Source organism: Penicillium arizonense (assembly GCF_001773325.1).
Source record: "Penicillium arizonense strain CBS 141311 chromosome Unknown PENARI_contig010, whole genome shotgun sequence".
NCBI classification, from domain to species: domain Eukaryota; kingdom Fungi; phylum Ascomycota; class Eurotiomycetes; order Eurotiales; family Aspergillaceae; genus Penicillium; species Penicillium arizonense.
Genome location: NW_019173287.1, coordinates 576606 through 597999, shown reverse-complemented (window position 1 = coordinate 597999; position 21394 = coordinate 576606). Strand labels below are relative to the sequence as shown.

The 21394-nt window shown below is 50.2% G+C and overlaps 9 protein-coding genes across 9 annotated transcripts; 1 reads left to right on the top strand and 8 right to left on the bottom strand.

Moving 5' to 3' along the window:
* Positions 1-14: 14 nt before the first annotated feature.
* Positions 15-1264, bottom strand: PENARI_c010G06705 (uncharacterized protein; the record flags this gene model as incomplete). Its single annotated transcript, XM_022632277.1, has 4 exons — positions 15-102; positions 289-759; positions 852-1177; positions 1229-1264. The coding sequence occupies 4 exons, from the start codon at positions 1262-1264 to the stop codon at positions 15-17; spliced, it is 921 nt and encodes a 306-aa protein (XP_022487992.1).
* Positions 1265-1585: 321 nt separating this feature from the next.
* On the bottom strand, positions 1586-2317 carry PENARI_c010G10068 (40S ribosomal protein uS8; the record flags this gene model as incomplete). Its single annotated transcript, XM_022632384.1, has 3 exons — positions 1586-1775; positions 1836-1905; positions 2185-2317. The coding sequence occupies 3 exons, from the start codon at positions 2315-2317 to the stop codon at positions 1586-1588; spliced, it is 393 nt and encodes a 130-aa protein (XP_022487847.1).
* A 1409-nt stretch (positions 2318-3726) lies between these two features.
* PENARI_c010G04545 (karyopherin beta) lies at positions 3727-6593 on the bottom strand (the record flags this gene model as incomplete). Its single annotated transcript, XM_022632222.1, has 4 exons — positions 3727-5430; positions 5488-6294; positions 6393-6451; positions 6554-6593. The coding sequence occupies 4 exons, from the start codon at positions 6591-6593 to the stop codon at positions 3727-3729; spliced, it is 2610 nt and encodes an 869-aa protein (XP_022487837.1).
* A 1134-nt stretch (positions 6594-7727) lies between these two features.
* On the bottom strand, positions 7728-10422 carry PENARI_c010G01788 (uncharacterized protein; the record flags this gene model as incomplete). The annotated part of the gene is made up of 5 exons (XM_022632139.1): positions 7728-8122; positions 8175-8324; positions 8379-9186; positions 9235-10178; positions 10269-10422. The coding sequence occupies 5 exons, from the start codon at positions 10420-10422 to the stop codon at positions 7728-7730; spliced, it is 2451 nt and encodes an 816-aa protein (XP_022487792.1).
* Positions 10423-10883: 461 nt separating this feature from the next.
* Positions 10884-12785, bottom strand: PENARI_c010G01743 (uncharacterized protein; the record flags this gene model as incomplete). Its single annotated transcript, XM_022632138.1, has 3 exons — positions 10884-12476; positions 12525-12723; positions 12772-12785. 3 exons carry the CDS (start codon positions 12783-12785, stop codon positions 10884-10886), a joined length of 1806 nt encoding a protein of 601 aa, XP_022487770.1.
* A 1577-nt stretch (positions 12786-14362) lies between these two features.
* PENARI_c010G08691 (uncharacterized protein) lies at positions 14363-15319 on the bottom strand (the record flags this gene model as incomplete). Its single annotated transcript, XM_022632338.1, has 1 exon — positions 14363-15319. The coding sequence occupies one exon, from the start codon at positions 15317-15319 to the stop codon at positions 14363-14365; it is 957 nt and encodes a 318-aa protein (XP_022487793.1).
* Positions 15320-16187: 868 nt separating this feature from the next.
* Positions 16188-17787, bottom strand: PENARI_c010G02877 (uncharacterized protein; the record flags this gene model as incomplete). Its single annotated transcript, XM_022632170.1, has 3 exons — positions 16188-17051; positions 17098-17241; positions 17290-17787. The coding sequence occupies 3 exons, from the start codon at positions 17785-17787 to the stop codon at positions 16188-16190; spliced, it is 1506 nt and encodes a 501-aa protein (XP_022487883.1).
* A 1348-nt stretch (positions 17788-19135) lies between these two features.
* PENARI_c010G10774 (uncharacterized protein) lies at positions 19136-19986 on the bottom strand (the record flags this gene model as incomplete). Its single annotated transcript, XM_022632405.1, has 2 exons — positions 19136-19812; positions 19869-19986. The coding sequence occupies 2 exons, from the start codon at positions 19984-19986 to the stop codon at positions 19136-19138; spliced, it is 795 nt and encodes a 264-aa protein (XP_022487748.1).
* A 414-nt stretch (positions 19987-20400) lies between these two features.
* Positions 20401-20733, top strand: PENARI_c010G05412 (uncharacterized protein; the record flags this gene model as incomplete). The annotated part of the gene is made up of 1 exon (XM_022632248.1): positions 20401-20733. The coding sequence occupies one exon, from the start codon at positions 20401-20403 to the stop codon at positions 20731-20733; it is 333 nt and encodes a 110-aa protein (XP_022487908.1).
* Between the last annotated feature and the right edge of the window lie 661 nt (positions 20734-21394).

The window sequence follows — 21394 nt, the reverse complement described above, 5'->3', positions numbered from 1 at the left end:
CACCGTTTCAGTGCTCATAACTTCGTACCGGTCTTACTCGGCGCTGGCTCAGAAGCCGGAGCCATAGGACCAGTATCAAAAGACTCCTCGCCATTGAAATGCCTATCGAATAGATTATTAGTATCAAAATCAAGACAAAGCAAACAAAAGAACCAGGATAAAACTCACCATCCACGTTCAGCACCCGTACTCAAAAAGCTACAATCCCCATTCGAAACACAATTCCACCCTCCCCCAACACCATTTCCATTCTTCCAACATGGAACAGCCCCCGAGGCACGAACAAACTTCGTGCCTTCAGCAAGGGGACTCTCACCCTCACCCTCCGGTCGTAATCGTTTACCCTCAACAACAGCAGTTGAAGTCCCCCGCCTCTTAAACGTACTCAAGCCAGCAGTGAAGACATTAAAATCCTCTTCAGAACTGTCATCAGGCATACGACCCGTCAACGCACGACCCATGGCAATAAGTGGTGCTGCATGCGCGCAGATCAAGACGGATTTGCTGGTCCGCTGGTCTGGGGGTAACTGTGCTTCCAGAGCTGTGATCTCAGCGTCGATGTCGGTAATTATTCCCTGCAAGGCTATTGCGACGCGATTGTGGAGTTGGCCGATTGTCTCGCCGCGTCTGGAGGGGATTAGGAGTGGTTTATAGTTTTGGAGACTTGTTTCTGGGATGAGGGTTGGGAAATGGAGGCTCATTTCTTTGGGGGTTGGGTGGGAGGGGTGGTCGAAGAAGTTTGTTGCGCCGAACCATTCTCTGGTTGTTGGTTAGTTTATATTGGTTGGACGGATGGGTTTGTTTATAGGAGAGTAAAAGGAGAAGCCGTGGTATAGAGGATATATACTCACCCCAATCCATTCTCAATCCTAACATCCAAATCCGCATGCCGGTCAATCAAACCGGGAGCATTCTGCTGGCCATGTCTAGACTCGGCGGATATCCTCTTCAGTTCTTCGACGGAGGGCTGGATCGTCTGCAGACAGCGGTAGAATGGACTCGAATAGACGCGGAATGGCTTGGGATGGAATTGAGAAGCAGCAATATGTTCTGCCAGCTCGTGCGACTGCCGAACGCCATGTGAGGTCAGCGCAGGGTCTGCTGGGTTTCCTGTCGGCGTGGGGAATTGGGCCTTGTAGGTGCCGGTGCGGAAGTCGATGGTCCAGTTGAGGCGGTGCTGCAGGGGTTAGTTTGAGGACTATATAGCGATGAATTAGACAGTACGTACACCATGACGGGTCAGGTAGATTGTATCCAAAGGCATTTTGACCGAGTTCTTGAACGATCAACTACTGACAACAATCTTGCGGGGGAAGGGCAGAATACCTCAACCGACCAAGGCGGTGAAATCCTACCTCGGTCCAGATATTTACTCTCTACAAAGGATGTCCAGGTAACGGAAGGCAGACCGGAATCACGTAGCATTGGGAATACGAGCGCACCATGTACTCTGCAAACTAATAAATAGCTGAATGGGGGTATAATATCCACAGCTACCAGATTACATTCCCAAGATCCCAGTAAAACCACGCCATGCAAAACCAGTCAAAGCAAGAACTTTTTCAATTCTTTTTTTAGACTCCATCTAGTAGAAGAAGCCGAGGAGCTTGCCAGCAACGTGCTTGCGGCGGGCCTCCTCGTGGTCCATGATACCAGCGGAGGTGGTCAGGACGACGTAGCCGAACTGACGGGAGGGAAGGAGCTGGGTAGCCCACTTCTCGAGGTCACGGAGCTGGACGGGGTAGCGGGGGTTGATGACACCACACTTGTTGAGGCTGGAGGAAGTAGTTAGCATTCATGTTTGTTTAAGGTTGATGATGAGATGGTGTACGTACCGGCCGTTCAGCTGGATGACGATCTTGCCGGAGCGGTGGTCATCGACCTCCTCGAACTCGCCAATGTAGCCTGAAAAGAAAAGACGTCAGTATGTTGCGAAGATTTAAAAGTCGTCAAATACTGAAAAAAAAAGCCATAACAGCGCTTTGAAAACGTGTAAGATCTTCGACAGATCAATATACCGGCTACTTAAAAGGCAGACGTCGTAGGTTGTTGAGACCGGCCGCCTAGTTATCAAGCCGGATGACATAAAATCCTCCAGTGGCACAAAAGAAACGACATGACATGAAAAGAAAGCAAAAGACGAAATAGGAAAGAGAAGACGACAAAAATTCAATGTAAACGTACCGTGCTTCTGCATGACAGCAAGGAACTTGACGATGACCTTGGAGGAAGGACGGATGAGAACCTGGCGCTTGCCAGCCTTCTCGGCGTTGTTCATGGCGTTGAGCGCATCGTTGAGGACGGAAGTCTTGACCATTGTGGCGGTGTAGGAATCGAGATTCTCAAATCGAAAAAATTAAAGAAAGATTATGAGGTATCTGTTCGATGAAAACGCAACAGAAAACCCCGCCCGTAGGCGAGTTTCCATATTGCAAACTAAGTCAGCCACCAGTAGTCCTCGAGCGCAAAGAGTGCCCCTTTTGCATTGCAAGGAGTTCTTCAGCCCGTGCCGATTTGGGAGATGCGTATCATCTTTCCTGGTCTGCCACTGGAACCATCTGTAATTCTCAAGACAGCAGATCCAGAATTGATGATTGCAACTCCCAGACTAGCTGAGAGGCTGTTGTTGGGGGGGTTGGTACATACCTCGAAAGACTGTCCGTTGGGTGATGAGGAGTGAAGAAATCGTCGAACTTTGGTTTTCGGGTCGTGCGCCCGTAGGGTTAGTCGGCGTGACAGCCCTTATCTTTGGCTTCTCACGTGGTGATAAGGGTCGATATTTCTGCCTCAGGCTTCAACATACCGCCTTTAGGTCTACAAGTCTAAACTTCATTGCAACATACTGTGTACTCCACCACTTGACTATGACTGAGGTTCAATTTGGAAAGTATACATGATACAAGCCCGTCGAGACTTCGTCAATTCCAGTAAAATATTACACGAGGCACAGAACTGCGACAATCATACAAACAGCTACTTCTACTACTAACTCATTAGCACACCGTTAACTTAAGCCATCCATGGGTAAATCCACAGACGGATTGTTCTATACATAATTTTCCAGCATTGGAGCGTGGGTGATTGGATAGTATACGAGGAAGGAAGAGAGGTACTCAGGGACAGCTTTTTCATGACGATGACTCGTTTCTGGAGGGGTGACATGATGGGGAGGGGATACATGATTGCGGGGGGGAGGAATTGGGGAATTGGTGAGGGAAGTACATGAATCTTGGGCTACATGATTCGCAATGCTATAAGATGCGACGGGGTGGGGTCTTGTCTAATTAAAAAACAAAGTAGAAAGAGGACGGGGAGGGTGAAAAGGGTTGTATCAAGAAGAGAAATTGGACAGGGCCTAGGGCAAATGGGGGAAGGGGTAACTGGCTTTCATTCGCGCGTGTGTCATCAGGGGAGTAGCACCAGCAAAGGGTCAGGGGAAACAGAGTTCAGGACCAAGGGGTGTGGATAAGAAGATATCCTGTGCTGGGAAGGGGGAGGGGGAATTCTGGGAGTGAGATAGCGAACAGCTCACGTATGCCAGCGTCGAGCGTGCAGGTGGCTTCTCTGCGGACACCGATACCGAGAGGCGGGGCCTCAGGATGCCGTAGTACCGCGTCAAAGGACCTGTCACTTTTCCAACAACACTTCCGAGCCGAGTGGCATGGTCTGCCAGGAAGTGAAGCTGTGCTAAACGCTTTGGTCAATATGCTGAGGTGCATTGGAAGCTTAAGCCATGCCAGTGCTCATGTTGATCTGGCGCTTGACCTGCTCGCGAGTCCAGCGGGCGGTCTCGATGGTCCGCTCACTGTAAGCTCTCGTCGTACGAGTCTCGCGCACGAGGGCAGTGACCCAGTCGTTGCGGAAGTAGGCAGCGAGCTCACCGTTGGGGAAGGCATCGGCAAGATCACCAATGACACCCATGGCAGAGCGCATCAGACCCTCACTGCGGTTACTCTCCGTGGAGATGATGTGAAGGAGCTGGAAGATGGACTCAATGAAAGGCTGCAGCTGAGTGATGGAAGGAGTGCCCTTGTAGGAAAGAAGGATACCACCCCAAGCATCCATGATACCCTCACGCAGGGAGACAATGTAATCCACCATATCGTAGGGGAGGTCAGAGCTGGTGGTGACGCTGGAGGCCTGCTGGAGAACCTGGCCAACGACAGCCAAGTAGGTGTCGAAGTTGGTTCCAATAGCCTGAGCGATATCACCGAAGGTCTCAAGGATAGCAGGCTTCAATTGGTTGGTCGTAGTTTGGAGGGTCTTGAGCAGAAGGTTCATGAAGGAGTCGCAGTAAGGCAGGACCTTCTCGTTCAAGGCACGAACGATGTCACTAACCAGGCCAATGGCCATGGCGCACAGACCCGGCTCCTCTTGGTTGCCGAGGGCGTTGTACAGGAAGGGGCTGAAAGAGTCCATGTACTTGATGAAGTCATCCTCAAGGGCGCTGGCAATAGCACCAACGGTAGCGAACACAACATCGGGCACGCTTGACTTGGGACCAAGGGTCTGGAGAACCTGGAGCAAAATGCTCATGATACGGTCGGCCTGGGGCTTGATCTCAACCTCAAAGCGCTGGACAATGGCCAGAATAACACTGATCAAGCTAGTCTGCATCTCCTCAAGAAGAATGCGGTCCTCGGTGCTGACAACCTGCTGCTGCATGGGGATAGTGTGCTCAAGACGCTGGATGATAACGTCTGAGAGAGTGGCAACCATAGGCAGGCTGTCGTTTGCGGAGTTGAGAACAAAGGAGTTGAGAACCTCGTATCCAGCGGTACGGAGCTGGTTGTCAGCGTCCTGGCGCTCGGTGACTGTGAGTAGGGACTTCACACTGTCCTCAAAGTGCTTCGACAGAGGGTTAGTCTGCGAGCCAGCGTCACCGGCAAAGCGGTCTGCGACGTTCATAAGAGCCCAGCAGCAAGAGCTGGCAATCTTGGGGGAGTTGGCAAGACCGTTGAAAAGGCAAGAGATAAGGGGCTGGAGGTGAACCTCGGGGTCCAGGACCTCGGGGCAGCAGTCGCACACACGACCCAGGGCGTAAGCAGTGGAGTCGCGGACGGAGATGGAGTCATCCTGCATCATGCCAAGCAGGACAGAGAGAGCCTGCTTGATGAGTGGCTCCAAAACGCTGGGCTCAGGGCCCTCCATGATAGCACCGAAAGCAGCGACGGCGGCGTCACGGCGGCGCCAATCCTCGTTGCGGATGTTCTCCTCGACAAAAGTCACGACAGGCTGAAGGACCTCGCCCTGGACACACTGGGCGTAGAGCTGGAGAGCCTGGTAGGCGGCACGAGACACGTTATACTCGTCGTCACCAGCGTCCTCGTCCTGTCGGCACATAGCTTGCAGAAGAACGGGAACAACCTCGCGGGTGGCCACGCGAGCAAAGCCGAAGAAAGGACGAGCCTCAATACCCTCTTGCTGGGCCTACAAAAAGGTCAATATTCGATCAATTGCACTCATCTTTTATCAGAAAACACATACCTCAGCGTTGTCGTCCTCGATAGCAATCTCCTCCTCGCAGACAGTGCACCAGAACTCAATAGCAAGCTTGGAGACTTCCTCCTCCTCGCTCTTCATGCCCATGATGCTCAGGCCGAACAGAGCCTTCTCCATGTAGAAGCGCATCTTCTCGTAGTAGGAACCCATGATACGGTTCAAGCAGCCAAAGGCACCAGCCTGGACTCGAACCTCATCCGCCTGGGTGGCCTCGCACACAACCTGCATAATGTAGTTTCGCTCTCCCTCGTTGTCCATGTTGGTCCGCACAAAGTCAACAGCATCACTGAGGGCAGCAATAGCGGCATAACGGACATCCATGTTTGGCTCCTCGCGCCGGGCACCCTGAACAACGGCAGTGAGGATGGCATTAGAGTGTGCAGTGAGGCTCGCGCGGAGATCGGGATCTTGAGACTCGCAAATGTAACCGATGGCAGTCAAAGAAGACTGCTTGAGGGCATCGTTTCCGCTCGCCACGTTCTGGACGAGGATGTTCATCAGTTCCGTCCACTCATTCCGGGGCAACTCGATGGCGGCAATCGAGACAATAAGTGTGGCGGCGGCATTTCCGGCGCGGGCGTCTGGTGAGTGAAGAGTCTTGAGCGCGAGCTCCTTAACCTGTGTCTTGGTTTCAGGGTTAATCTGCTGGACCCAGCGGAGCTGCACCTCGCGCAGCTTGGCCTGGTCCCGGAAAGTGAAGGCGTTCTTCAGGGCAATACCGGCAGCGACACGAATGTGAGCTGGGCTGCTCTCGTTGGCCAGCTCCTGACCGAGGGTGATAAGATAGACGGCCTATGGAATCGGGAATATTAGCATTCAGGTTGAATCCGGGGAAGGGATCCTTCGCATCGCAGAGACACGGGAGACAACTGGGAGATAGGAAAACGTACGAAGTCGACCTCCGCCGCGTGGGCGAGTTGTTGTTCGGCATTGGTACGCTCGGCCGCATCTTCAAGGAGAATCACGGTTAGAAAGGGGAGCTCTTAAAAAAAAATCTTCATCACGCAGCGCGACTCGAAGGCCGAATCTGCGATGGAGCTGGTGGTCTTACCTGGCGCGAGGGTGCTCTGCAACACCTGACGAGCATCCATGGTGTGCAGAAAGTATTAAAGATGAGAAAAACAGGAAAGAAAGATAGGGCGGGAAGTCGAAATCACGCCCAAGTCCTGGATGGGGGGGGGAAGAAGAAATGTGGAAGTTGAGTGGGAGGAAGGGACGGGTGCTTTTGTGGATATGAGGCGGCATGCACTATAGGTCTTTCCGCGACAGCAGAGAGAAAAGGTGCCTGAGTGCACGCCCAGGTTTCAAACAAGGAAATCTGGAGTACAAGAAAATAGTGAAGAAAGTGAAGAGACAAAAAAAGCGATTCGAAGGAGAGATGAAGTTCTACCTGATTGGGTGCGGGGTTTAGTCATATATCACGTGATTTAGACTCACGCCCTGGCTTTTTGTATAGTTAAGACGATGGTTATATTTGTACTCGGTACAGAGTTATTCTCATATCAATAGCTTTGTTAAGTATTCTCTACTGACTGGTGTGTTGAAGGCCTTTCATGGAGGGGCAGCCCCTCCAGCTTGCTTGTTTTGATTTTTCTCCTTAGAGACATCTGTGGCCCCAGCGACCGAGTCCACCAGTGGGGTGAAAATATCCAAACAGAAGCCTCTAGAATAATAACAAAGGACAGCTCTGTATTGCCTGCAGTTGGTGCTCTAATAATATCAAATTCGATTTATGGGTTTCCTTTTTTTTAATTATCTTGCGTGCGCCTCATTGATCGACGCACTATATATGCACGGAGTGAGACTAGATAAGGGCCTAACGCTAGCCACATTGTGACAGAGCAGACCCGGAGACAAAGAGAAAATTATATGTCATAATCAGCAACCCTTGGGTATATCTCGATACCCTGCTGGTTAATTGCAACCACGGCCGAGTCACAATGGTGGTGAATTCGACAATATCACACAAAGACCCTGTACCCCTCTATATATATGTGGCACGGACTGTTCACCTGTATCGGTCTGAGACTCAAGAATGATATTGCAGTGACGTGAGAGCTTGAGAATGGAGATTTCTTAGAGAGAGTGCTTGTCCTTGAAATACCCATTTTGTGTCTGGTCGCACAATAATCCCAGTCACCAAGCCCTCCCAGCTAGCAAGTACATACTCCAAAAAGAGGTATCGTTGAACAGCTATAATCTAAACAAATTCCACACTACAAATGCTAATTTTCAGTATCAACTTCCTCCTCACTCCCCATCTCCTCTCTCTCTCCCCCTTCTCCGTCCTCGTCCACTTCCTCCTCATCAATAGCAGCGTCCAAATCCAAAACCTCATACCGCATAGCATCTCCATACAAAACACAAACAGCACGCCTCCCCTTCCTTCCATTAACATCAACATAAATAGGCTTCGCCTTCGGTCCCGTAGAAGCAAAGACATGTTTCAGCACCTCCGCATGAGGAGACGAGTCCGACAGATCGAGTTTCGTAGCTGGAACGGAAGGCTTCGGAGAGGATGATGTGGCTTCACTCTCTATGTAGTCGAGGATTACGGGTGGTGGGTTTGGGTGTGCCGATAAGGGTTGGAAGGGGAAGTTGAGGAGGTGGGAGGATCCTCCTGTTTCGATTATTAGATTTAGATCCGTGGATTCAAGGTGGAGAGAACTTACTGCTGTTTGTCCAGAGGATCATTAGGGTGTGGTCAGCCACGAATTGCAGTTGGCGGATGGTTCCTTCTTCCAGGTTGAGAGTTGCGATTGATGTGCTTCTTGTTGAGCTGACGCCGCCGATTGAGTCGAGGACTACTCGGTAGATGTAGGCTGGGGTTGGAAGTGTAAGTATATGGTTAAGTTAGGGAAGGGGTCGGGACGAACCTTGGTACTTTGACGTTTTTGACCTGGTCGCAACGTATATAGAGCAGGGATGGCCTTCCTCATGGTCTTCGTAACAGACAGCAAGATCGATAACTCCCTGATCACAGTCGGAGCGAAGTGTGATGGGTGAGCGATGTAGGATACCTCTCCGTTGCGTCAAGGCGATCTCCCCGAAGACTTTTTCGAACTGGACACCCAAACGCCTGGTGAGATCGTTGAGTTTAGGTGCATCAATTGATGCACCGTCGCCGCCTTTGTCCTGGGCAACTCGCTGTTGTTGAAGGAGAGACTTGAAAGCGTCGTAGAAGGAGCTGTCATGGCCGTCCGGCAGAGGAAGCCACTTATCAGAAGATGGGGGAGGAGGTCCCATCATGGGGAGTTGGCGGATGAAGTTACGCAGAGCACTCTTTGTCAATGCACCAGTGATGTATTTGACAGTGGGAGGGACGTCAAACAGATCCCTTTTGTCTTGCAGTTCCTCTAGAGTCTGCGATAGAGGCTCGCTGTTGAGGATGTTGATTTCGTGGCGGAGCCATCTGGAGAAAGCACCGAATTGATCAAGTTCTTCGTTGGTGAGGATGAGGATTCGGTGGGCGAGGAGGTGTAGGCAATCGAGTGTTTCCACAATGGCGTTTAGCTTAGGCGTGTCCAGTCCGAGGACATCACTGAGCTTGTGGAATTTGGACAGTCCAACCAGTCGACTGAGAAGTACCTGGCTGCGCTCGAGGGCGGGTAGAAGGCACTCGTGCGTCAATCGGCGGATGTTCTCGTATCCGCCACCAACGGCCTTTTCCCATCGCTTGTGTCCCTAATTGCTCATTAGCCAATGCTCTCACATATTCCAAGGCTCACATACCCTCTCTCCGACAATATCAACGAGGAACTCCTTCATCGGCTCATAGCAATGACCAGTAACAACAAGATGGTAGATAGCAGTGATGAAATCACACTGACACTTCTCCTGCAAGTCATCATTAACACTGCGCAAGAACCGCGCAGGAAGTTCCTGCGCGTTCTTCCACTCCAGCTCAATCTGTCGCTGCACCTGCCCAACATAACGCAGCAAATTCTGAAGTTGCGTAGTCTTCGAAGCCAGCAGAGACAAATACCTCCCAGACTTAGTAATGAACCGTAGATCCAACGTAACAAGCTCAAGAGTCCTCGTATCACCATCACCATCAACAGCCGACGCCAACAACGCATGCGTAGAACTCAACGGATGAGAAGCGTGCCTCAAAACCCGACAAGAGCCAGCAACACCAGGCGTCCTCCCAACAGGAAACGAACCAATCTCAAAACAATCAAAGATCCGCAGATGAACACTCCCATCATCAAACCCAACAGAAAGGACATCAACAGAATCATTGGTATCCCTAGCCGAATGAAAAATAGCATCAAGCGACGCCCGCGAACTAAAAACATCATCCTCACCCCCCGTCGCAGGAAGCGTACTCAATTTAGGCAACGAGCTCTCGACATCCAGAAGCGCAAGCTCCCGCGGTAAATCAGCCTTGAGCACAGCAGCCGCCTTGGAGGGATGGATTCCCGGAGCGAGGAGGTCATCGATGGAGATCTGACCGGCGGACTCGTGCAGATGTCTCTGGGCGGCTTTGCTATCTGTGAAATTCACGCCCCAGCCTAGGCATGTTGCCTTGGGCAGAGGCTGCTGCTCGGTTGAGTCTGCTGCGTCTTCACCGGCGTGCTGGTGCTGGTAGGTGCGGTAGTGGTGCACTGTCTTGCCGCTGTACGAGCTGATAATGCGGAGTGAGCCATCTCCGCAGGCGACGGCGAGTAGACGACCTGGGGTGGGATATTAGTATTTGATTTTTTCAATGGGAATGGAAAACTAGAATAGATTTGCATGGCTTGGTTGAATGAATGCACACGTACCATTCCCCTTCCACGCCATCCCTCGAATCTCTCCATCCTCCTCGTCCTCGCCGAGGTACGGATCACCACCAAATGAACCCCCGAATACGCGTTGCCCGTTTAGTCGGAAGACGCGTAGTTCCTCGTCTTCGGTCGCTAGCGCGATCAGGTCCATTGTTGGACAGTATGCCACGGCGCCGGCTTTGCATTTTGCTGGTAGAGATTTTTCTCCGACGGGTGTTAGTTGGGGGCCCTCTTCTGCCATTGCTTTTTGTCTAGAGGCTGGACTGGATTCAGCCCATTCTTGATTTGCGGTCAAGTAGAAATGGCTGATTTGGTCTTGGTTGAAGCTGTTGACGGGTGGTGGATACAGGGATTCTTGGCGCGTGTGGTGTTTGGAGGATGTTTGTATGGGACTTCGCTTTTCTACTCCGTACTCTTCTGTTACTTATTGATGGTCTTCTTAGGTGAGAATAATCACTTTTCTTGAATTGTTCACTTTCATGGAATTTCATCTTTTAAACAGATAGATAAATGATACATTTATGCAGTAATTGCCCCGGCGACCAGCACCGGACAAGGATAAGAATACAAAACGAGCGACTAACGTACATGTAAAGTATAGGCAGTCATCCATCAGAAAGGAGTGCCATCCATCTCAGACTGAATCATATTCTTCAGATAACTGAGCTCATCCATCAACTCCTGCATGGTAGCATTACCCCCCTGAAAGTCCGCATTACTGCGCCGAGAACGAATAGACTCAGCCTGATCACTGTGTCTCCGCTCGACAGAGAGTTTTCTCTCGGAAACAGAGTCACGCAGGACCTGCGGTAGGAGGATGGGGGAGGCATTGGGGCTGCGAGACATAGCGAGTGCCTGCATTGATTCAAGAGCGCTGAAGAGGGCGGCGTGGCGCTTCGGGTTACTTTCCACTTCGTCCATGCCTTCGATACCCAGTCCTGAGCCGTCGATGCTGGGGGAAGACAAGGAGACTGTGAGGTGGGGTAGGGGGACGTTCCAGGGGAGGTCGCCGGAGGCTGAGTTTGGAGAGGAGGGTTTGGAGTGGACTGTCAGGTGGGGGGTGTTCGGGTCTGTGTTTGTTGCTGCGTCGCCGGACTGGGAGAGTTCGGGGGTTTTCCACCTGTCATCTGAGGCTTCGGTTTCGTAGTTGCAGTCCTGATTGAACGTAGAAGTTGAAACCATTGATTCTGGTGTGTTGTAGTCGTCGGCTTCGGTATCGGTGCTCCATTCGGAAAATCGGCTGCGTTCTGGGATGAAGCGGGAGTGGATGGAATCGTCTGTCATTGTCATGCTGGAGAAGTGGCTGCGCAGGATCTCCGGGTCCATCGCTTTGTCTCTTTCGTCGATGGCACGGACGGCTTCGTCCATCACGGAGGATGGAGAGTTGGGAAGCGTGGGAAGCCTCTTTTCCTTCTTGGCGAATGGTTTGGTTGGCGTTGGCAAGTCACTGGAGTTTGCGATATCCTCCAAGGCCTCTCTGATAGCACGAGACTCATCGTAGGCCGCATTTTTGCCATTCGCGCGAGGAGGACCGTGTCCATAGTGCTCAGGGCGTGTCTGCACAGTGAGAAGGCGACCCGGGGCTGCATTTTCGCCGGTTCTCAGCGCGCGACGACTCTGGATGGTAGAGGATCCGGGTTTGTTAGGCGAGTTCGCGGAGGAGGGAACTGCAATTCCAGCGTTGACCTTGATCCCAGGGACATTGCGGCGAGTCTCAACAGACTCATTTGAAGCATTGGCTGATTTCCATGCCTCGGGCGTTCGGTGCTCCGTCCCATTGGGTTGTCCCAAAGCAGCGCGAAGAGCTCGTGCTCTCGGGGGAGACATGGAACGCGAATCCTTCGAGCTGTGGCTTCTGCGACTGGCACTGTTCGGCTGGGATTTACTCCTGTGAATCATGCCCGCAATTGGAGAGGTGGAAGCCAGCGCCGGACTCGGTTGGCGACGCACGGACGTGGACGTCTGGAGACGCACCGGCTGAGGCTGCGGTGGCGGCTTGCGCGGGTTCATGAACTTGTCCTCTGGATTCATCGTTCGGTATTCGGCTTTTTGGGAGCTGTTGCTTCCCGAGCGTCCATGAGACCGACTATCGGGTAGGATGATGGGCACGTTCAGCACATTCACCGGTTGCCCGGGAAGCAGAGGACATTGTGTAGTGGCAGGTTCTCTTTCGTTATAATACTCAATATCATCGTCCAGCAAGTACTGTTTTTATTAGCTCATCCTCTGATAGATATGGTCAGTAAGACTCACATAGTACCAGTAGGTGCCTCCCATCTTGAGACCACCGGTTCGCCATTGGTCAGGCCCGTCGCCAATGATATCCGTAAAAGTATGGCATCCTTTCCAGTGGCCCGGCCCAACTCGCCTGTCTCTTTCCATCACATATTGCTTGGAGAAATTATCCCACGATCCGAGCAGTTTGACCGACCGGACCTCGGGTTTGGTAATCCTAGATTGAGTCAGTAATGAAGTTGCAATTGGCATTGGACACACTCACAGCAAGAAAGTCATGAGGGTGGTAGAGATCATCGCAATATAAGAAAAGAGAAGAAAAGAGATCGCTGATTAGAGCTGAAGATAGCAAGTAAAAAAGAAAGATAAATCAAAGAGAGAACAGGCACAACAATGCAGAACAAAAGGAAAACAAATGCTAAAACACAAACACCCAGTGCTGTACACGCAAATGCAAGACAAAAGACAATGGAGAAAGGCAGAAGTCGAGTCGCAAACACGAGTTCATATAACAATAACACTAAAGAACTAGTCGGTAAGACTAGTCCAGACCCAAGGCAACCCCAAGCGGTACCTGTCTCAGGCTTGACAGGTCTAAGAATAACGACGTTTCAGGTGTGATTGGAGCATGCCATAGCTAGGCGGGAGCCGCGATGGGACAATTTCCCAGGCGCAGTGCAGGGCGACAAGGACGGCCAATCGGAGGTGAAGATGCAAGCGCCGAGTACTGTGTACGGACCCGGCGCTAAGAGAGATGAGAGAGAGGAACTAGAGTAAAGTTGAAGCGGCGGAAAGGAGTGAAAGTAGTGGAAGGAGTGGAAGGAGTCAGGTATGTTGGAGAGACGTTGAGATATGAAGAGGTGAGGTTTTCGAGGGGATCGGCGCGGGGATGATGACTTTCGCCGATCACACAAATTGCGGTGATGAAAGGTGGAGCGAACTAGTGCAGTCAACCAACTTTCAGGGCAAATTGGTATGGAATATGCCAGTCAAAATAGGGAATTGAGCGAAGATTATCACGGTGGCTTGCGTATCATCCACCTGAACCGAATTTGGTCGTTCCCCACGCAAGGTGCGCACAATTAATTTATTTTACAGTGAGAATTAGAGGAAACCACTCTAGCTTCTTCCTAACAAGTTTTTCTAGAAATAAACAGGAACTCCTAGCTTGGAAACTGGGAACGAAACATGTCACATAGGGAACTGAAGTGCCGAAACGACGTGATTGGCGTATAACGGTTGAGATACTTCTATTGGACACACTAGAGGAGACTACTGCAGCTAATAGTAGCTAACTTAATTGAACTAACTGCACTCATAGGTTCGCAGGGCCAAGGATGTGTTCGCCTTGTACTCCACCCCGGCGGTTCCTGAGATTACTGTTGATCTGTCAGTTTCATAATAAGCCAAGAATAAACAACCCGATAAAATATGCGATTGGCTGGAAGTTATTATTTCTAGGCAGTAAAAAGCAACTATGAAACTGGCCCCTGAAAAACCAACCTGCCTGAAACCGGGGAAGAACATCTATACTTCACAACAACACCAACACATACACATAACTAATTAAAGAAGGGCAATGTTAAAAGGACCCCCTCCTGTTGATATTCGGACCCCCTCTCCACCTGTCTAAGCCTAATTAGGGAAGACATAGTATATGTATTTCACTGTATTTAGTAAGTAAAAATGAACAAAAGGGCGTAGAGGAAGACAATAGGCCTCGTAGGGTGTGTGAAGACTTGCTCTTCGGTTTGCGATAGGGGGTCTAAAAAGCTGTTTAAAAAACGGTCTAAAAAACGGTCTGTCCAATGGTGTTAAAACATTAGCTATGTCACTATACTAAAAAAAAGACAACCCTAAAGAACCCTCCGATCCAACCTCTTATTAACAGCACCAAGAACAGTCTTTAAGATGCCCTCACCACTTAGCCCCCTCTCCTTCCAAGAAACAGTATCAACAATATCCCTCAACCCATCCCGACACCTTCCCCCCAGAAAATCATCCAACTCCTGCAAATACAACCTAGCACTCTCATCGCGCCCAACCTGAAAAAACTGAATGCCCACCTGCCAAGCAATAGCATCAATCAAATCCAATTTCCTTGCAACACCCACAATAACACTTTCAGCATCATCCGTAAACACTCCATCCGTAATAACAATAATATTCACCGGCCGCACATACAATTCCCCATTATCACCACGTTTCTGGGCAGTATGCATGCGTTCCACACGCGCCATGTACGGCCGCAGAATATCATTCAGCCGTTTACCGATGGGTGTCGCACCGCGCGGTTGCGCGCTTTGGAAGATTTCGTGCACTTGGCTGGGAGTTGTTATGTTGTGGTGCACGTTGCTGCTGGCTGGCTGGTTTAGGAAGTAGATGTCTATTCCGTCTGGGTCGTGGGCTGTGCAGATTGGGGCGATTGCTGCGATTGCGTTGGCGGCTGAGGTCCAGTTTGAGCCTTTCATGCTTGTGCTGTCGTCTACTAGGAAGATTGTGTCGAATGTGTTGAGGAATGTGTAGGCTGATTCCGGGTCTGTGGGGGTGTTTGTTGATTGGTGTTGGTGTAGGGTCCTGGGGGAACTTGGGTTGGCTGAGTACGGTGGTGGGAGGTCGGTGGTTTCATTGTTGGAATTGGAGTTAGAGTTGGGGTTGAATGTGACCGGACTTCTGAATTTCGATCTCCATGATTTCTTAGGAGCCGGCTCTGCTCTCACTTGTGTTTCTTGACCGGATGAACGTCGGTGTGAGGCAAAAGAAGCCCACTTGGATGGTGATTTCTCCGACAAGTTCATGGCTGCCAAGGGCATATAGTAATTGAAGAAATAGAAATGCAGATTCTACCTCTATTAAAAAGACGTGATGTCAAAGACTCAGGTCTAAATATGGTTCTGTCTAAAACAAAGAAATTTGTCACAACCGGAAACACCACCTTCTTTATACCCGTCTTTGAACACGGCCTCATATCTGTGGAACTAATAACCAAAGTATCAAGATGGCAATGCCTAGGGCAAGAATCATGGGAACGTGGGACAAGGCATACTTGGGCACCAGGGCGGGGACTATACAACAGTCATCTAAACTTTGGAATGCCCCGTACAAACCTTGGAATTGTCACACTGCCGCAAGTCAAGGCAGACTCGGGATGGTCGGCAGCCCTATTGGAATTGGCAGGGGCACATATGTACCTGGTAGGGTGGAATGTGGTTGTACCCCGTGTCTGGTAGGAGCCACACCTGCATCTAACCAAACTAAGACACCGTCCTATAGTGGACATGCTGGGTATTTAATCTATAGGTTAGCCAACCAGATGTGTATATTGTTTGTAGGAGCCGCATGAGCTAGTTAAGGCTGGAGGCGGAGCTACACAGCCCAGCCCCACCTCCTGAGCGCACAGCCCAATTTGGTTGATACGAAGTATAGTAGCCTGGGTTACAGGGTTATGTTGGAGTTTACTGAAAAGGCTTTTGAAGGTAAGACTCTATCAGTCGCCCTTCTATTGATGTTAGATACATTTCGTGATTCATAATGAGGCCCCCTCCCAGATCCAGGCTATAACGCGACAATGTATACAAATTATGAGACATGACCTGACACCACTAACGCGGCACATAAACAACAAAAACAACATAAAAGAAAATAAACATCAAGCCATCTATAACCCCCTCTCCCACGACTTTATCCAGTTAGAGGTACAGGAAGCCGACTAGTCAAGTCCGGCGCATTCGAATCCCCAATAAGACCATCCTCCTCTTCAGTTTCAGTAACGGAACGCAAAATCCCAGGATCAGCAGAGATAATATCAGCAACAGCAAGCGCCTGATCTAAACCCATCGTGTTCCCAATCATCTCCAGACACTTCACGACCCAACGGCGGAGACCGTGGCGCGGGTTCTCGACAATACCAGCGACGAATAAGGGCCATAGGAGCACGAGGCCGCCGATGTAGCTTTCTGGCGGTATGGAATTAGGTGAAGTGTCTGCCCCGTGTGCGTTGAAGTGAAACGGTGCGCCGCGGCAGATGTCCACGGCCAGTCGTCTGATTGTTGAACGGAGCGCCTTGCACTGCAGGTGGAATTCTTCGGAGAGGGAGGTTATGGATGAGGTTGTGGAGATCTGGCGGATGTGGGAGAGGATGATTTCGCTGACGACTATTCGGGCGCTGCGGTATTGATTCCAAGAATTGCAGACCCAGAGGTTCGGGTAGATGTGGTATTGGTCGTCGTATGGTGATAGTCCCTTAAATCGATGTTGGAATTGAGAGTCAAAGGGGGACTTTGTGTGGTTGGTATAGTTGAATTCTGGCGGGAGCGAAGCTAGCCACGCAATCAGGTCCGCTTCGATGGCTGAGGCTGCCGATATGATTTCTCGTTCGTTGTTGAATGCTTTGGTTCTGATGTCTGCGCGTAGGTTGGATAATTTGCCAATAATCATGACGAGGCGATTGCCATGTGCTTCTGCTGGGCGAAGGAACATGGTGAGTTTGGTACATTCGAATAGTGATTCTGGAACTCTGGCGTCTCGTTGTAGGCAGCTGATGATCTATGGATGATTAGTGTGGGATGGACACCTGGTCCACGACACTTACAATCTGATATCGCAGGTGCAAGAATAATTTCAGACCAGCATCAGTCTTGAGCTGGTCAGTTCCTCTTATATCAAGCAAGGCCGTCGCACCATTGATATGGTTTGTCCAGCTGTCAATATTTTCCGGAGACCTTGACGTAACAACCTATAATCCTAGTTAGTATCTGCATATCTGCGGGATCAACGAACTTACTTCATAAATGGCAAGCAGCACGACAGTGCCCAGAGTCTGATTCGTCTTCGCTTGATCCATATCGGATAGGGCGGTGTTTAGCAACCTCAAAGCGGACCCATACTCCCGGTGGGCCACATCTTGCAGCGAGGGCAAGCCTCGGACACGGGAAAGCATAGCTGTCGCAGTAGCAACCACACTGGCCTGCATGGCCCTCTGACTCGCTGGACCCCCAGACTGCAACAAGAACTTGGAGACCAAATCACTAGTCCAGAAAGACCCAGGAATAGCATTCGACCGCATGAAATAACAAATCGCTTCATACTTGGTCGTCTCCACATCCTGCGATGGCTGAACTTCGACCGGGCGACTCCCCAGTCGTCGGAGAACATTGAAGTCGAACTCCGGCTCCACCACGACCCCGGTCTTCCCTTCTGGGGATACAGTGCGAGGCACTCGCTCGCTCTTCTTAGACCCGGCCGCCTTTCTCACTACCTCTTGGCTCTCGTCGCGGAACATCAGCGATAATTGATCCCGGTAGCCCGGGCAGTCCCGCTTGGCGCGCGTACATTGCGAACACGCCGGTCGGCTTTGGTCACATCTGATCTTTCTGGCCCGGCACTCGCCACATCCTTTACTTGGCTTGCCGCAATACACCATGGCGTGTTGAAGTGTAACTAAGAACTAACTACTGGAGATCGTTGGATGTTCAGCCCAACGGAGATGGGTCCGCGCTTAGCCGTTTCGGGTATGCTTTGCGAAAGCTTACATCTATATCATTCTCGTTTTATTAGATGGTGAGGATGGGAGCATGAGAGGAAGAGGAGTCAATTTTGCTCTTGGACCTATTTCTAGATATCTGGAATGAGTCCCTCTCAGCACAAATATGAATTTCAGAGAACCCATTTGGGGCCTATAATGCGTCTATGGCCCACATCAGCCTCCACTGTGCATATCTTCGCTCGCTCTCAACCTGTATAGTACCCGTCTCAAAATACCTCGACTCAAACAATAATGGAGGCCGACTTGAGTTCACCATTTGGTCCGAGCTGATCGTCTGATTCTTTGTTGGAAACAGGCATGTACTCCACGTTCACTGGGAATCACACAAGGACTTTCCATGACATGAAACCATATATGATTAGCAGACACATGTGAATCAAGTGGCTGCAAGGTGCATCACTCACTCTTCCTTGGGTCTTGCTTAACAGGTCTGTATTAACCCAACATATAGGCGAACAGAAGAAGACAGCTGTAGATTGGCATTTGCATAGGATTCTGTGAAAGAAAAATGCAAGTAGAAGGACCATTGTAGCTTTGAGTTGACTGGATTTTGACAACACTTTACATGAGCTGATACATTGATTTCGTGGCGGGTCGAGGCTCTATATTATACGGTGCTTTCTCGGTCAATTCTGGTATGCCAGAGGCTATGATGTGTTTTAAATAATACGTTGAAGTGAAAGAGGTGAACTGAGGTAGTATCCAAGGCACTTCAAATATTGTAAAAGTTTAGGCTTGGATGCATGAAAGGACCTGGTTCAACTATCTCAAATTGCGCCGTTACTGAAACTAAATGAATGACTAGATACTGTTGCCTATTGTTCTTCGGAAATATGCTTGCATATGAAAATCCTGAGGCCCTGGTTTTGTTTCTCTTATAAAGTCAAAAGTGACACAGGCTTTGCGACAAGATTCTATACTGCCAGCTTTGACGTCGTTTCCTAGAGCTCCCTTGAGTTAATGGAAGCCTTTATTGAACAGTAACTTAGAATATGCATAAGGAACATATGTTTAAACATTAATTTTATTTTTGAAATGAAACAACAGCTAAATATTCATAATACTCCAGAGACTTTTCGGCACGTTACTCAACACGCTTCGAGGGAGACTCAGACTCCTCGACATCGGCCTGGGTCACCCGCTTTCTTTTCCCAGTAGACCCTCCACTGGACTCCGATTCCTGTCGTACAAATACAGATCCGTCATCATGCCATTCGCTAATCTCCCATTCAACCGAAGTAGACTGATCATCACTAACTCCCTTCCCATGCCGAGATCGCATCAAGCGACCCAAACGAGATCCTTCCACCATCTCTTCAAACCAAGGGATACCCCTTGTTGTGCCGTGTTGGAAGCTCCTGGAAATTTTGGGCTCCTCAAAAGACGGAATAATGACTGAAGAAGTGGGAGCCTCTGCCGGTGCCAGAGCAGAGGAGGCCGAGACTCCAGCACGTGGGGCCTCTTCATCGAAGTCATCCGGAAGCAGATCTAGATCAGCCAAAGCCCGCTGGTCTTCAGAGAGCAAGCTTCCAATGGTAATAGACATGAAGTTTGATTCCTCGCGCGGCTCCTCTGTCCAGAATGTCAATGGCGTTCCACAGTAACCACAGAACACTCGCTGAGTCTGAGGAGCATGACGGGGCGAGAATCTCCGGCGGATGGAGGAGTGGGATTCATCCGGGAAGAAGGATTGAGTATAAGACTCGTACCAGTCAAGAGGCACGCGCAGCCATGCCGAAAGAGGTGTGCCGTGGAATCGACCTGTTTGATATTAGTATTGGCCGGGAGATCGACAGGCTAGCTTGGGATTCACTCACGGTTGTCTCGGCTGCTATCGAAGTAGACCTCGGCATGTTCTGTCACATCGTCTGGGATGTTGACTTGATATTCATTGCGACCACAGGAGCATGAGCCGCGCAGCGGCTCGTAGGCCATTGTTGTACAAGAAGTACCGGGGCGCCGGTGAACTGGGTGAGATTGCGATAGATAGGGCCGGGGCGGGAGAGGAGCAGTCAGACAGTCAATTTGTCTGATCTCGACAATGACAATGATTAAATATGAAATGTCATGTGGAACGAAATTGAAGAAAAGGAAAAGCAGGGCGAGTCCAGTGGACCTCTATGACGTTTAAATATTGCCAAGACATTCACTTAACTCCGCACCTTATCGCTATCAACTTCTCTGCTTCACCTTCTATTCTTCTCTTACATATCTCGGCGTTGACACTCAGAAAGAATCGCAATCGAAGCAAACCCCCGAACACGTTATACCCACTTCCGCGCATCCATTCCGAGTATCGATTCCATCCCGTCCTTTTAACCACTTCCTCCCATCCGAGTCGCATTCAACATGAATCCAGAAGATGGCGATGACAGGTCATCGTCAACGCCGAATGGCACATCCAAGCAGTCCGCCCAAGACAAAGACAAGCCTCGTCTAACCGACCAAGAAAAGAAGAGCAACCATATCGCCTCGGAGCAAAAGCGACGCGCAGCAATTCGCGAGGGCTTCGATCGCCTCACAGAGCTGGTCCCTGGTCTGGAGGGCCAGGGCCGAAGCGAGAGCATTGTTCTACAGAAGACAGTTGACTTCATTCATGTCAAGCTCCAAGAGCGCCACGATCTCATTGCCGAAATCGAGAGCAAAGGCGGTCATGTAGATGATTCTTTCCGTCCATCATGATTCCTTTTACTGGGGTTGCCCCCGTCCCCTTTCGCTGGTCGAGGGGGTTCGGGGGCAAGTATGTGCCGAGGTCCGCTCAATTTCAGGAACTATTCCCACGCCACACGAATTTCTTTGCTTCGTTCCAATCAAGACGAAAATGATCTGATTTCCTATTTCCTGGAATCTTTGGTCTTTACATTCGATATCATATCTATCTGTTTCCACCCTCAACGCTCGCCCTTCTTGTGTCTAATTCTTTTTCTACCCTTTTGTCTCTAATTGTTCTTTTTCCTTCTCACCTTTACTTCTTGACTTTACTCTTTACTTCTGTTGTAACTTCTGCTGTACATTTAAGCTTTTCCTGGATACCAGAATGTATATGGTCACGGATGTTGCTGCAAAGCAACTGGGGCGTTAACTCGTGGTTGGCTAACTTTTGAGTCCATGTTTGTTCAGCTCTGAATGAGCGACTCTCAATTTCAGGGGCATTCAGGACATCATCGGGGCTATTTGAGTCCCGAGTGCCGTAGGTTTGGTCGCATCACGTGTACCGGTTAGCCTGGGCACATAATTGAGGCTGTTCACTGGTGCCTTTTTCGCCTTAGCCCTGTAGATATAAGCATAGGCACATCAGTTATCAATCTGAATAACAGAGTGCTATTCAGACAATGATCTTCTT